Source organism: Pseudopodoces humilis, chromosome 16 (assembly GCF_049639895.1).
Source record: "Pseudopodoces humilis isolate 2021_Gansu_Grassland_sample_001 chromosome 16, ASM4963989v1, whole genome shotgun sequence".
Lineage (NCBI taxonomy): Eukaryota > Metazoa > Chordata > Aves > Passeriformes > Paridae > Pseudopodoces > Pseudopodoces humilis.
Window position 1 is genome coordinate 10,306,395 of NC_142215.1, and position 16,377 is coordinate 10,322,771.

Sequence of the window (16,377 nt, forward strand, 5' to 3'; positions counted from 1 at the left end):
TTATGTTTTTGTTAGAAGATGATTCAATTTGCAAAAATCAACCTAAAGATAGGAAATATATGGCAGATGAAGAAATAAGTGAATGTTGTGAACATATAAATACTGTGCCAAAGGAATCCAAAGCCATAACAGAGGTTTGGTTTACATATTTCTGATATTTAAAGGATCATACCATGGGTAACAGGCTAACAAAAGCTGTGATTCTGTCAATATTTATAAACTATGTTATAAAATGCTTGACAGAATACAGAGGATTATGGGGGGAAACAACAATGAATGTAACTGAATTAAAACTCAGCAATGAAGTGTTCCTTTTCTCTACTGATCTGGCAGCTGCAGCAATATTAGGTGTGATATATTTAAAAAACTATGCAGAAAAGCCAGAGGGGAACATCATCTTTAAGTTTGTTGTGTAGGTGATACCATCAGAGGTTTTGAACAGTGCTGTATTTATGTTGGACTTTTCCTTTTATAAACGTATTTGTGCTGGGCATTTTTTACATGTTTTACATGGGTTTTTTTCAGTTTTCCTTTCTAATATATTTTAATGCTTTAAATGTTCACAAAAGGAAAATGCTTATGCTGGAGATAAGAATCAACTAGATTAAGGTTAGGGCCTGATTGTAGTAAACTGCAGCTTAAAATGTGATACATTAGTTTAATTCTTAATAAAACTTTATCACACACCTTGATTCTTCTTAAATAGCTGTACACAAAAGTCAGCATTAATTTTTTTAATAACTCAGGCTCTCAGGTGTTTACGTTCCAATGCCTATTACCATCTGCAGGTTTTCTGCTTGAAATGGAGAACGGTCTCCTGTAAGATATTAGATCATTGACATCAATCTTTGCCAGAAATTCTCATCCCTTCTTATACTGGTATCACCATTAATTAATACAGTACTTCATTTTGGTGAAAAAGACAATTAGTTTTAAAAAAAATCTCAATATAAATATTTTGTAATATAAATGTAGAATTTCTTCATCCCTTCTGCTAGTCTTCTGAGTTTGAAAATATCCTTTATTGACATTTCTTCCATTTTTACAGCCCTCTTCTATTGGCTCAGAGTTGAATGCATCTCTGTGCTCCTCAGAATTCAGTGGTCAAAATCCTGTATCTCCTACTTTCTTCATGCTCACAATACTGATAATGCTGTGTCATATCCCTTGACTTGAAGAGTAATTGTACTCAAGTTTACAAACAACGAGATCCTTTGGGACTCCCTGACCAACCTGTATTGTGTTTAAAAACCTTTCTTCAGAAGTTTTTGCCAAGATGGTTTAAACCAGCTGGGGCAGGGAGGAGAAGAATGCATTACTCAAGTCTCACCCATTTATTTTGTTTCCTTTTTCTGCTATGATCCACAATAGCTGGGACAGTTTTCTCTTTTCTAGACTGAGACAGACCACAGTAATGCAGACAATCTCAGCAAGTGGTTTGCCTAAAAGACAGAAACTTAAAAATACAGAAAAAAGGTTTGATTGGTTCCTCATCTTGTTATCCTTTAACCTATGATTTAAAATGTCTGAAGTAAGACTGCATTTCAGCTTGATTACTTTATTTCTGTTAGATTTTTGGGGAATTAGGCTGAATGAGAAACATAAATCAAACTTCCCAGAATGTAACAAAACTCTTCTTATATCTGGATTCTAGCTTTATATATGGACTTGGTTCTATTATTGCCCTGAATTATAGTCTTTGGATCCAAACATCTATAAATTTTGAGGAAGCTTAGAGTATTTTCTGAAATTGGACATATTTCTATCTGGCATGTATCCTGAATGTAGAAAGGACTTATCTGTTTTGTGGTACAGATAGTCAAAGCCCTTTGTTCTTTTTATCTTAAAACAAAGAGTTTTCACAAGCAAAGATTTGCTAATTAATTCAATTCTTTCCCTGACACACATAGAACTTCTTTAATTGCAATGTTTTTGGAGGATTTAATGAACACTTACTTGAGTTTCTCTGAAACCTTTTCTCAAGGGATTCTTAGCACTTTGGTTTTCTGTATATTGAAGAGTTTGCACACAACACATTAAAGGAAAACCAGTTTGCCACTGGTTTTCAGCATATTCAGCATAGGGACGCCTCAGCTTGCTTGTAAAATCTCAGCAGCTTCTGTTACAACAGGACAGCCCTTATTCAGTGAATGCAGAGGTCAGTTTGTGTTATGGTAGTTAAACTTCACTGACTTCAACAAATTTCGCAATATCATATAGAAGAGTGGAAAAATTATTTTTTTTCAACTTTCAGTGTGGCATTTTTATATTTGTCATTGTTTTTATGAACTTCACAAGGACAAATTGTAAAACTTGTTATTAGGCTGACTAATGGGATAAAAAGAAAATTTTAGACTTCTTGTGAAACTGATTATGTTTTTCTCAGCAGATTTTAGGTGACTATTCACATTATGGGCACAACTCTGTCTAAAAATGAGTTTTGTCCACTTCTTTATGGGTTTATTGAGAACAGAAATTTCCACACCATTCTCCCTTTAATGTGACCACAATGGGCAGTCATAATTTGTCCATTTATAAAAAAGAATAAAGTAGCAAATTGGCCACCATAAACTGTTAGTATATCCACTTTTGCTGACATGTTTATTGTAGTTTGCAATATGCATGATGTTGATTTTCAAAAATGTTCCATTTTCTTTTTTGAGAGTATAAATTATAAATTCATTAATCACAAAAATCAAGACTGTAATACAGCTCAGGAGTTGGAAACGCTACATAGCACTCATCTATGTCATCCTCAAGAAATGGGGATGTTGAAATTTTTCATAGTTTGAATAAAAGCCTAAAACCTTCTATTTATTGTACAGCTGAAGCCAAGCAGATCAGATAGTTTTTTATGCATTTATGTAATGAGCAATAATGACCAAAAGGCAGCTAATGAACAAGTCAGGAAGTGTTTAGAGAAAACCTAGAAAGGGACAAATATGTAAATTTCAGTGCCCCACCTGAAACCTTATATAGCATATAATCTCATAAAATAAACATATAACTTTGCCTAAAGTCTGAAAGTTTGTTTTATGTTTTGTTTTCATGGTATGTTTCAAAGGAAACAAACTTGACTCCAAAAAACACATCTAGGAATTAAAGATGGCCCCTAATGAACAGACAAAGGAACGAAAAAAGCAGCTTTTGCAGCCTTAAAAGTAGAGTTCAAAATATCATCCCTCTTACAAAATATTTCCTGAAAATAGGCTTGTGGAGCACAAAAGTCAATTCTGGAAATGTGAGAACTATGAAAGCAAGTCCAGTAGTCGGCACTTTCAAAAATAAATAAAACCATCAGGCAACAACTGTATGCTAATTGCATTTAAGAAATAAAAGACCACCTACATAGAAATAAAATAAATCTCATTAGTGGAGCTAAAGCAGATAGTTGAGATTCAAACTCTGCTAACCAAAACCTTTAGGCTCGCCAGAAAGAGCTTGTGAAGTCACTGCCATTTTCCTTGGGATGGGGGAGAGCTGTGCAAACCCCCTCTGTGCCCCTCAGCTGAGCTCGAGAGGCTGCTGTGCATTTCCTGGCATGGCTGTGCCCTCACTTCCAGAGCAGCCAACCCAATTGTTCCTGCTGAATGAGCACAGCTAAGGCAGGGAGAAAGGAGGGCACTCAGAGCAGTGCAAGGGACTGAAATCCCCCTTGTGTTGTTCTGTCAAAAAAAATTTATTTGTTTAACCATTTAATTAGTTTTATGAAGAATCAGCTTTAGGAAGGCATACCACTGCAATCTTATAATCAAGAAAGTTAAATATTTTATGACTTTCAGGCAGGACAATAAATTTTGAAGGTTTTCAGTAACAATAGTGAGAGGCCTGTAGGTCCATCTCCTGAAGCAGCTCCCAGAAACCATCCTATTCCCTCTAGAGGAAGTATTGAAAATCATTTGCAGCCCGTGACCCCTCTCTCCCTGCTGGCCATCATCGGGTTATAGATCTTCAGAAACAAAAGCTGCCCAGGCCCTCATTCACTCTCTCTAATGGCCTTCTGAAAAGAAATGAAAAAAATAAAAAAATATTTAAAATCACGACTATTCAAAGATCCTCATCTATTCTGCTACTGACATAGATTGGCTGTGGAAAGATTGCAGAGGAATTTGATTGGATATATTTGTAGGGTCAAGGCCTGACCATAACTAACTTGAATAAATGCCCAATAGGTATTTTTCCCTTGACCTTTAACCCTTTGTCCCCAAATTTTTTCCTTCAGTTAGTATTTGGCTCTGACTAAGTTTATGATTCAGCTGTGGAGTTTTAACTTAATCTGACAGAAGTTCTGTAAATCCTTGCTGGACATTTTTGGTTCTGATTTTAGCTCGTTTTTGGTTAGATTTTTAAATTCAGCTATGAGAGTTAGAGCTTTATGTTCCTAGATAAACTTAGGTTCAGCCCTTCATAAAAAAACTTATTCTTGAAGCTGCTATAGATGTTTAAAAGTGGTGCTCTGATTTTGAGGTTTTTTTTTTCCTCAAGTACAGGGTCTTGTCTGAATTCTTTTCTAGATAGAAACCTGAAAAGGAAGGAGACAAGAAAGAATGTTCCCAGGGAGAAAGTCAGTAGAAAATTCTTCAGCATTTAATCAGAACAATTTAATTCTGTTGATAATCAATCAGTAGAACACAATTAAAAAATTCTGCTCTATGTCAGAACAGCTCAGCCAACAAAAATAAATACATGTATTTGTCACATGAGGGACAGATAAGAAACCAGAAAATGTAGAACAACATGAATAAAACCTTCCACCATATGGAATTTGGCAAAAAATAAGGTATTTAATAATATTCCTGAGGAATTGCTGTAAGAGCTTCATACAAACCTGCTTCAAGGTTTTCCCTTGAAAAATTAATTTGGATTTTAAAAAAAGAACCCCACACATCTGACTTGATCATTGGCTGATAGAATATATTTTTATTCCCACCTCTAATCACACACAGCTTGGCTGGAAAGAAGACAGCTGCTTGGGCACTGGTTGTATTTCAGTCTGAAGTACATCTAATCTTTATTGAGTTATTTGATCCCCATGTGCCAAGTGCAAAAAGTTGTGCTTTAATGGGAAGATAATTTTTTTTTTTCCTTTTAATATTAACATGTAATTTTGGCCAACAAAAAATGGTTTAGATGACAGCAGTTCTCAAAATGCATTAGACTTTAAATCCAATGAATATCCAGTGCTTTTGTATGAATCCTCATCAGTTTGTTGATTCTAAAGGAAGGACTGCTATTGGAAATCAATCTCAAGCATTTTAATGATAATTAATTCTGAACGCTCCTTAATGTCTTCTCATCTGAAGCTTAAACGTTTTTCACTTGTCTACAGTTTTTCCATTACTAGGTCTGACACCTCTGATGAATTTGGTCTGAGTGCCTTAAATTACTCACGAGATTTGGTCACATTAGCTCTCTGTGCAAACTCTCACTACTTGTTATTGTATTGCTTGTACTGTTTGCAGGGACTATAGGCTGGGTAAATCCACATTATGCTGAAATCAGTGACCAAACCTACAGAGGCTTCAGGAGCTCCAGAAAATGTTCACCCACAGGTTTAACTGGTCAAACGATCGTAGGTGATCTGAGGAAAAACACGTGCTCAAGAAGCAGCGGTTGGCAGTGCAGCAGCCCCAGCTGTGTCCTGCTGTCTGAGGCAGGGCAGCGCTGCAGTCCAGGGCAGGGCCAGCTGCGGGGGAGGTGGCACTGCCTGCCCTGGGCACAGTGACAGCTGTCTCTGTAAACCCAGGGCTGGCAGGGGAGCCTGTGGCCTGTCGTGTCTCAGAGAATCTCAATTACTTGTGACACAAGTCCAAAAGCACAGGGCAAAGTACAAGAGATAAGATCAGTACCAGAATTAATCTCTTGTCTCTATTTTATGAGATATTGAATCTTAGAAGAGCATTTGATGAAAGAGCTGGCTGAACTGCAGAGCTGAGGGAGGACAGATGTGTCGCCAGCATTGCTTGGCAGTGCTTCATCTGCCAGTTCTCTGTGCACTGGGAAAATCTGTCAAACAGGGCTGTATCACAGCAAGCAATTTGCAGTTCATTGTACATTCCCCACTGTAGTCCTTTCTGCATTGTGAACAAGTCTCTCTTATCAATACCTAGCCTTCAATGTCAAAATTAATTTAATGTGCTGCATGATTCACAGGTTTTATGACATTGTCTTACCAGTCCAGTTTTCACACTACTGATACTTTTTAGTGTAAGTTCTTCTATAGAGTTCATTTTTTCTTGATGCACCTTTTAAGACAAGAATCAGGGAGCACTGCTTCAGTCCTGCCCAGAACAGGTATGATTTTCAAGGTATATTTTTTTAGACTAGTATACTCTTGTGAATGGTGTGCATCTTTAACTAGATCTGGTTGGGATTTAGCACACACGTAAGTGTTGTAGTTAGCTGAAAATATAAATCTTTCACTTGACTGAAGCTGTAGTGCAGCAGTTGCTCCAACTTATCAAGATGTTATTAAAGAGACACATGGACTCAGAGAGGAATTTCAGAAGGATTAGACTGACTAAGTACTCAGCAGTTGCTAAAATAAAAGTTGGCATTCAGATCATATTAACTAGAAACCAATATTCCCAAAAATGTTATGTAAGTAATTATTGTATATTAGGTTGCCATATGTCTGTGTGTGTGTGTGTGTGCTGTGTCCAAGACAGCAAACGTCAAATACACGGTCATGATCCCCTCCCATCGAGTGAATGGTAAAATTGCTCTCATGCTATTTCTGAGGATGAGCATGTTCCTGTGTACAGAGACACAGTCAGCAAATGCAGTGATGAAGATGTACATGTCAATGGGATTACCATAATACAGAGTATTAACACGGCACCAGGCAGTGATGCTGCACCCGGATGTCTAACAGTGTCTCCATTCCAGATCTCTTTTGGAAAGGTTTAGAGCCCATTTACCACACACTAAGATTAAACTCGTGATTGAATGAATTACAGTCGGGACTTAGATAAAATTACACTCCAGGAATAAGCATAGCTTGTGCTAACCTTCATTGGGTGCAGGGGGAAACATAGTGACAAAGGATGAGGAAGCGCCTGAGGTACTTAAAGACTGAAGCAGAGAAGGCATTAATAATAAGAGCAGTTGTTCTCTGGGTACCCAAACCCCTGAGCTGGAGGAGAGCATTATTTTCTTCAAAATATCTGTGGTTATCTTAAACATTGTTGAAGATACCTTTTTTTTTCTTTTTGAGGTCCTATATTTACAGGTTTATTTGAATGTATGTATATCTACTGTACATTACAAATAGGTTACAAATTCAAAGATGGCAATAGGGAATGTTTAAGGTTAGCCAGTTCTGTAATCTGCCAATTGTTCAGAACTGTTTCCCCTCTCCTTTGCTTTCTCCTTCTTACATGTATCCCTTTAACTGTCCTCCCTCCGAATCGTATTTTCATCTCCTCCCCTTGTGCCCAGAGCCCATCCTTTTACTCTTCAGTCTTGATTTACTTGACCCAAGCACTCTGTTCCACTTTTCCTGGTTGTTAGAAATAAGAGATCTTCTCTACTGATATTATTGCCATGACATTCCCCTCTGAGGTTCCTGAAGAGATCTGGTAGTTTGCATTGGCTGTCGTTCATCTGCTGTGCTCAGATTTGGCAATCTTCCCACAGAATTAGGAGCCTCTGAGAATTTGGGTTTGGCCTGAAGTAGCATGGGTAATGTACAGAAAATCTGAGCGATCTCTAATTTGATGCAGACTTCTGGACATTAACTTGTGCTTAGCATCACAAAAACGTGCCCAGGGCCAACTCTTGCTGTCTTTTATGGCTGTAAGGGCTGTGACACCACCAAATCTTCTCTTTGGTTTTCTTTGAAGAGAGCAGAGAAGTGGAAGTTTGTGCAAGAGCTTGACTTCCCCCTTGGGAACAGGGTTAGGACATCTTTGGAGGATCCTGATATACGCTCCCCTTTCTGCAATCAGAACCATTTCTCCTGCTGAGGAGGCAGGTTATGAACTGTGGGTCTGTTCTGACAGAGCAGTTACAGGGGATGGCAGGAGTAGAAAGTGATAGCAAGGTCAGAATTTGTCACTGATGTCAATGACATTTTCCATTGGTCCTACCTAGAACTTACTTTTGCTTAGTTCAACTGAGTAAATTCTCTCAAATTCCTTATAAAATTGAATTGCTTTTTCACATGGTCAGTGGCTCATATTTAGTCCTCTATAATAGTTTTGCATAAAATGCAAATGTTCTATGATGTAGATGTGCAGCTGGGACTCAAGCATGCGAATATGGTGTTTGGATAACTCAAAATCCAACTTTGCTTCATTGTTAGCTCATTCACTTAGGTTGTCATATCTTACAACTCAGGAATAGCATTCATTTTTGTTGAAACTTTTTCATACCTGCACGAAGATACCTAAGAAATATTGCTAGGAGAAAAGCTGTCCTATGTATTCCTAATGCTTTACTTGGCCTGCAGGCACTCTTCCTATTATCATTATTATCATTAATTATATCATTATTATCAGTATTATCATTAATTATAACAGTAATTATCCTATTTGTGGACAGTAGAAAGCTTGAAATGTTTATTAAGGTCCTTCCAAGTTTTTGAATGCTTCAGTTTAATCTTCCTTTTTTACAGAACACTCCAAACAAAACAATGTCCAGCCTGAAGAGAAAAAGCACTGAACTGCCCTCCCCTGAGGTCCCCTCCCTCCACTGAGGCAGCTCATGGCACACCTGGTCTTTTATTACAGTCAAAGAGAGACTGTAACAAATCACCGTCTTTATTTCAATTTCAGTTTTCCCTGTCAATAGGTTTTAGTAAATCAATATTTATACTGAAAGATATATTTTATATGGGGGAAAAAAGACTTTTTTAATCAAAGAATTTTCTTTTAATTGCTTCTTCAGAAATACATTTTGATAATAGCAACTGCTCATTACAATACAAACCAGAAAAAGCATTCATGTACTGTGGCATGGGAAGTACTGCCAGTTCTACATGCTCTACATAGTTTCTTTAAAATTTTTACGTTCTTCAGGCCTCAACAAAAACCAAAGCTCCTCTTCCAGGTTTGGTAGCAAACAGACTATTATTTTCCACTGCTAACCTTTGGCCATCTGTTTGGTAATAAGCTTTTTTTACATTTTTTAGGAAAGTGTTCAGCTTGTCAGTAGGCACCATTGACACAGTACAGCCACCCCATCCAGCTCCAGTCAGACGTGACCCAATGGCCCCAAATTGCCTAAAAGAAAATAACAGGGGAAAAAAATAATGTAAAATAAACCAAAAAGAGGTACTTTGTCATATATAAATTTTTTATGAAAAACTGAGATGTATTTTGAGTATTCCCATGTAATCTGACTTTTCTGATGTTCACTTGCTTGTATGTAATAGTACAACAGTTTGCAGTTACCCTTTTGGACCAAATAAAAGTGCTGACTCTTTAAACTGCAATATAGTCATTTCTGTCAGTTCCAAAAGTCCCCCTGTTTTGTAATGCTCCAGCATCAGCTGTTTTTAGGATCACAGCGCAGCTGAGATGAAGAAAGCAGGAGAAGAAAGGAATTGTGTTAGCAACATTCATAAGACATCAGAAGTGAAAACAGAAATACATGACAAAAATAACAAAAGAGGGTTCATAAACTAATTGCACAGGATGTAGGCATGCAAGCCATTTTCTAATGTGGCAAAGACAAATAGCTCTATTCTTCCAGGACAGATCTAAACCATGCTGAAGATTCACAGGCTTCTGCAGGACCGCTGAGCGTACCAGTCAAGAAAAGGAGAGTTCAGAGACTCAAAGAAGTCATAGTCACTGCACTCTGTATAAATAAACTCACATAAACTTCTGTTCATGCTGAATGGACTGAGTTGGGGATCTCTCTTCAGAGGAACCTCATGAACTTAAGACTGACAGCAGTAGAGGTAAAGTATGAATGTCATCCCAAAAGGAAAAAAATGCTCTTAATGAAGAGTGCGAACAGAAAGAACAATGACAAATAAATGACATGCAAAATATAAACCATTCCCAGCCTCATGACATTGGCCTGCTAGAAATGTCCTAGAGCAAATCCCATGCTGTTATGCTGCAAGACTCAGATGCCACCTGATTAGAATTTAGAATTGTTTTCAATAGTTTGCTTACCTGTGTTCCTGATCTTTGCTTAGACTCAGAAAAAATAGAAAAATACCATGCAATAAGTTACTTTGGGGCTTTTTCTAACCTAGTGAGAATAGAACCAGTCAGATTTAAAAAACTCATCTGAAATCTTTTTCTTGTGGAAGATCTAATCTGATTTATTAACAAATACTTTTGATGTGTTTCCAATAGCCTTGCACAGAGAGACTGACCAGCCCTAGAATATGTTAGAGGGAGAGACAACATCATGTGACTAGCATTGGAAAATGACAGCTCATTTGGAGTGAGCTGTTGTAAATTTTCATGTGTGCATTTTATGTTAAATGAATCTGGTGTAGTGCTGGGTTAGTAGAGGTTTAGGTCATATTTCAAGCAAGTACTTGCATATGTGTTTGATTCTAAACACACATTTCTTCTTGAACAGAAACACTTCCTTCAGTGTGTCTGTGTGGTGTCACCCTTCATACTGACTCCATTTTATGTTCATTCTGCATTTCCTGTTGGTGTTTTATTTTACTTATTGTTATTCCTGTAAGCCACTCATTTTCTGATGCAATGGTAGTTTCTAGTCCATGGAGCAACCTCCTAAAATGAGCAGGATCCAATCCAGTCCCAGTTGCAATCAATAAGGAAATTCCCATTGACTTTATAAGGCCCAATCCACTTTTCAGAATCTGTAAAATCAACTGTCTGTACTCATTTGGTCTGTTACCTCAGACAGAACTTCATATTTCAGATGATGTCTGCCTTTTATTTTGGTAGGCAACTGAAATCCCTTCAGAATAGTTCTGAACCTTTTATTGATTTCATAATTCTCTGTGGTCATGCTCATGTCTCATTTTTACTGAGTCATTTTTGAATACTTAGTTGAAATAAAGCATAAAGTAGACAGAAAATATGCCTGTTGCAAAGCTGAAGTCACTGTGTTTCAAAATACTGTGGCTTAACAGTGTCAAATGTGGTGATAGCAGCCACTTGAGGCTGCTGAGGAACCTGATGGGCAGTGCTGCACCATCTGAAAAACAGGTACCTCATACTACCTGGATCCAGGAGGGAGCACCTCATTCTGTGTCTGCGGGAGATGTGGTGCCTGGGGTATCTAGATCAAACACAAGGATGTTGTCTTTGGAACAGGTCTGAAACTGCCTCATTAAAGTTTTAATCAGTTCAATACTAAGCTGGACCCCTCTGGTAAAGTGGGATTCCTGGCCAGACACTCTTCTTGTGCACTGGCATCTAGACGGTTTTTGAAGAGCCGTCTGAGCAGACAATCCTGTGGATGGGGAGCTCACCTGTGCAGTGGGAGGTGAGGATTTCACGTGTGGGAAAGGCTCTGTGCGCTGCTGGGCCCTGCAGCACCACAACACGGAGTGCAGGGAGAAGGGCAATGTGCCTGCAGCCCAGTGCTGGGGGCACTCAGCTCCCAGTCCCAGGTTCTGGCCTTTGCTTCTGGAAGTGTTTATGTATCTTGTTCCAGTCTTCACTGAACACAAAGAGAATTTGCTTATGGGGGTGTACATGAGAGTAAACATATGAGTACTGCAGCAAAGGAAAGAAGAGTAAAAGAATAAAAGAAGGGAATAAGAATGGAAATCCCATAGTCTGGTGTACAGAAACAGTAGGCAGGACATGGCAGTAGTCCATTTTAAAAATAACTGTGCTTTTAAGGTGTGAAAAAAACCCAGAGCAATATTGTTAATTTGAAGTACTTAAAATTATGAAATAGCTTTTCAGAAAGCATGGAGTTAACATGGTAAGATTTAAATATATAAATGGAGAGGATTGTGCTAATTCTGCTTTGTAGTTTATAGTTTGCATTTGAATAGCATCTTTAAGTGTTTCTGGCTTTGTTGAAATTTCAAATTATGCCATTAATGCTGCAGGCTCTGCAGCTCTAAGAAAATCATCAGTGGAAATGCTAAAAGTCTTGATAAAATGCAAAATTGTGTTGGCTATTGTAATGCACTGGATGTAAGGTACAATCTGTATTTTTTAAAAGTGGTCACAGAGGATTTAGCTGTCTGTCATGTAAGAGGCATGGCTGGGAACACAAAAACTATCAGGATTTATAGCACCAAAAGATGGAGAATAAGAAAAGGAAAGTAAGTTACGTGCAAAACTAAGGACTGAGAGATTTTCAAGTGTACCTAACTTACTTAGGAGCTCACATCCCACATTTTGTCCCTTGATTGTTTAATGAATCTGCTGTGTTACCTGCTTTAGAAGACTAACAGGTAAACCAGCTACTAGCAGGATGAAGTGAGTTAGAGAAAGCACAAGTCTTCAGTCTTTGCAAATGAAAAAAACAACTGACCAACTTGTGGTTACAGTTTTCAGCACTACAAACCACAGCAAGTATGGATCCCTTTCTTTCTTTCTTGGCAGAGGTTATACAGTAAAACATAAAGATCTAGGCAAAACAGAAAACATCTGGATATGCAGATAATTCTTCACAGTTTAAACCTTGTAAGGAGAGAGTGGCAGTAGACTCAGGCAATTCTGTGGAATGCATTTTTGGAAAAGCTTTTGAAAGTTACAGGGCAGCTGTATATCATCGCAAGTAAGAATGTAATTTATGTAGTTCTGGCCATTTCTATAATCACATCAGCCAAGCCTTCCTAGAGTGACTAGTGATTTTATATTTTCTAGGCTTTTTAATGTACAACTTAAGAAAAGTTAAGACCTTTTTTCCAAAAATTAGATGCTGGCTTAAGCAGCATTAATCCAAAATAGCTATAAACTTTTAGAATTCTAATTACTAAATCAGAAAAAGATTTAATACTAAACTTCTAGGGAAGAAAGATGCCTTTCTTAGGAAATATTCTTGATGAGACAAGACTGCAAAGAACAATGAACAAACAATTTACTTTTTTCTGTGCAAAGAATACAAATAAAAAGTCCCACATGAAATAATTTTAATATATAAATTTGAGATCATTCCACGTGAATGACACTCCACTGTGGTACTTAGCACTGCCCATCATATACTGTGGGCTCTTCTGCTGGTAAGTCAGGAATCTGATGTAACATGGGCACACACATCACTTTTTCCCTTTTCTATTTATATTTTGCTCCCTGGAACTGAAATGCTCTGATGAATTTTAATTTAATTTAGAAAAATCCTAACTACTGCTTTCCTTTTGGTACTGTGGCTGTGTTCCTGCCTGCCAGCCAGTGTCCCCCTGCCTGAGCTGGAGCTGTGTCACCATGGAAGCACAGAGCTCAGCACAAATGGGGAACAGTTTCCATTCCCATGCTGAGCTTCCTGCTGCAAGAGGGTGTCCCTGCCATCCTCGCTGGTTCACTGCAACGTGGCACAGGTAACTCCACACTGCAGAGCACTTCTGGCCAAGTTGTACCTGCTTGTCTTCCCCTGCACAGGGCCCAACAGTTTCCTTCCAGCTTTTCTGAGAACAGGCCCTGTCAGAATGGGTTCCTCAGCTGTGCCAAGTGCAGTCATTGGACGCCACTGACTGAGGCACCAGCTCTGGGCAGTTACTGCACCTAAAGCAATGCATGTGTTAATTAAAGGCTCCTGCCCTGCCAGTGGTGCTTCAGAACAGGCAGTGCCAATGCCTTGCATGGGATCAAGACTTTGTTGCCCAAGATCATTGGTAATTCAGTACAGCTCAGTTTCTGTCTTCAGCTGACCCTGGAGATAGTTATCCCCTCTCACACTCGGATCAGCGGTTCTATTTGAGCAGCTGGGATAACTCTGGTGGAACTGCCCTGCTGAGTTCACTGTCACTGTGTCACTGTCACAGTGATGTGATCACTGTGTGATACAATAAACTGAACACAGCCTGGGAGTTACACCCTGGACTGGGTCCCAAGAGAAGAATCAAAATTTGTTCTGCTCAGTTGCTATCAGTCTGTCCAGTGGCAATCAGGCTGCTTTGTTTTAGCACAGCACGTGTATCCCACATGAAAAATAATCTGTCAATGTCCAGAAGTCTTTTGTTCAGTTTTTAGGTTTGTAGGTTTCTGCCTCAGAGGCCATTCCATCTTGTCTGCAAAAGAAATCACACTCACCTAAATAATCATATGCTGTACTCTATTGATTTACAAACCTGATAAGTGGGTACTGCAACTTAAAAAATCCATGAGTGCAGAAGAAAAAAGTATACGGTAAACTGCATGCTTGTAAAATTTATATTTTCATTCTAAGCCAAACTAATTTCTCAGTTAATTTAAAAAAAAAAGCTGGTAAAGGTGGTAAGGTATTAATTATTTAATTTTTTTAACTTCAAATTGAAGCCATTTATTTTCTTCAAGACTGAAAAGATGTAGCAAGAAGACGGGATATCTGCTTCTAAAAGATAGTGAAACAACATTTCTTGACCTCAGACCTGCAAACACTTGTGTCACCCCACATTTCCCTTCTTGCAGGGCAGTAATGCTCTGGCTTAGGGCAGTTTCCTAAACTAAGCACACCCTTCTCCAAGGAGAAGGAGGAACAATTAGGGGCGCAAGTTATGAGGGTGGCATCACCAGGGAGTCATTATGGAATGGTGGGAAGCAGCTGGGACAGGATGGCTGGGGCAGAGGCAAGGATGGAGTAGAGGACAGACAGCCCAGGTGGGCAACTGTTTCCCCCAGCCCCTGTTAAAATGATCACCAACCACTAAATTCCTTATATAGGCACTGAATTTAGATCAAAGTTAGCATCAAATGTCTGTCCAGTGATTAAATATACCAGAAAAAGAGAAATAAAGAAAGACCGAAATGTGTACATTGTTTGATGCTGACCCTGTGGGAGGGATGAAATGCTATGTAGGATGTGAGTACTCAGTACTTGTTCTTACTTTGTAGATTAACACACGCTTGTACCAGATCTCATCATCCCCTGTAGCTGAGTCATGGAAACAGCCTGATACCACAACAGCCTGTGTGTGGGAGAAGAGAAGGGACAAAATGGCACTCAGGGAATTGAATTGCTTTAGAATTGAGATTGTTTCCTCACAACCAAACTGAGTTAGAAAGGGATCACAGCTGAAAGAATAATGCTGGGGCAGAGACGGGGACTTAATTATATGTGGAAAGTTCAGATAGCACAGAGAGAAGCAAAGTGTCAGCCCCCTGTAACAGCACAGTCATTTTTTAAACAGTGAAATGCTGTCCAACTATCTGATATACTGGACAACTTATTTTTTTAATTGAAAAAATGCAAATAGCATTTCACTACATTTCATTGTAATTCTAAGACAACCTGAGGTTGTAGAACAGCTTGCTTACACCCTGGAACTCCTGTGGCAGCAGTACTGAAATAGTTAAGAAACATGAAAAAGGTAGATTTAGATTAGATATTGGAAAGAAACTCTTTCCCATGAGAGTTGTAAGGTACTGGAGTAAGTTGCCCAGATAAACTGTGGATGCCCCATCCCTGGAAGTGGTCAAGGCCAGGTTGGATGGGGCTCTGAGCAACCTGGTCTGGTGCAAGGTGTCCTTGCCCATAGCAGGGGAGTTGGAACATGATGATCCCTTCCAACTCAAATCATTCTATGATGCTATAATTTGAAGAAACAGAGAAAAAGTAACAGTTCAGATAGAACAAGTAAGATGATGTTTTAAGAACACCACTTATGACTTCTGCAACTTAAAAAAGGGTAACCAACAGTCTAACGTAAGACTTGTGACGATGAGTCAGTCCAAAAGCAAAATCTGTAATAAAGCCATAAACCGTAGCTTTCATCTGAAAGTATTACACAGATGTCAGCAGGGAAACAATTGACCATGTAATGTCCCTGCAGGAGATTAATTTTGTAAGAGACAAGAATACTTTCATTTTAGGATTGCAATAGCCGAGGATGTCATATTTTCTCCTCAATTCGAACCGTATTCTCCACAGACCATTACTCTTCTTTGTGGTCAGAACTTACAGGCAGATGTCGACCAGGCGATCCAGTTCAGGACAGCTGCACTCATACATCTCCCTGCAGCTGATATGGCTCTGCTTCATTAATTCTCCCAGCAGCTGGAGTGCATTGGCAGGTGCTTCACTGCAAATCTTCTGAAATTCCAGCACTCTGGCAGCCTCACTGTACACGTGCTTTGCACGCTGGTATAACTTAAAGGTGGAAACTACACAAAAAGAAAACTGCATTATTATTCACTACAAAAGCAACATACAAAAACATAACAGAACTGTGTTTTTTTAGCAATTTATATGAGAATTCTCTAGGCTGAAAGTCTTCTGCAAAAGTTCACCTACATCTTCTTTAAAAGCCCTAATAAAAATAAAGTTTAGAGGTTATCA

The 16,377-nt window shown here is 38.6% G+C and overlaps 1 protein-coding gene across 1 annotated transcript in view; it reads right to left on the bottom strand.

The window, feature by feature from the left end:
* Positions 1–8,850: 8,850 nt before the first annotated feature.
* Positions 8,851–16,377, bottom strand: part of GALK2 (galactokinase 2) — a 46,591-nt gene continuing 39,064 nt past the window's right edge. Inside the window, exons 9-10 of the mRNA XM_005521517.3 lie at positions 16,001–16,202; positions 8,851–9,224 (exon numbers count right to left, since the gene is read on the bottom strand). Coding sequence (XP_005521574.2) covers positions 9,017–9,224; positions 16,001–16,202 — 410 coding nt within the window. The 3' untranslated portion in view covers positions 8,851–9,016. The remainder of the gene's footprint in view (positions 9,225–16,000; positions 16,203–16,377) is intronic.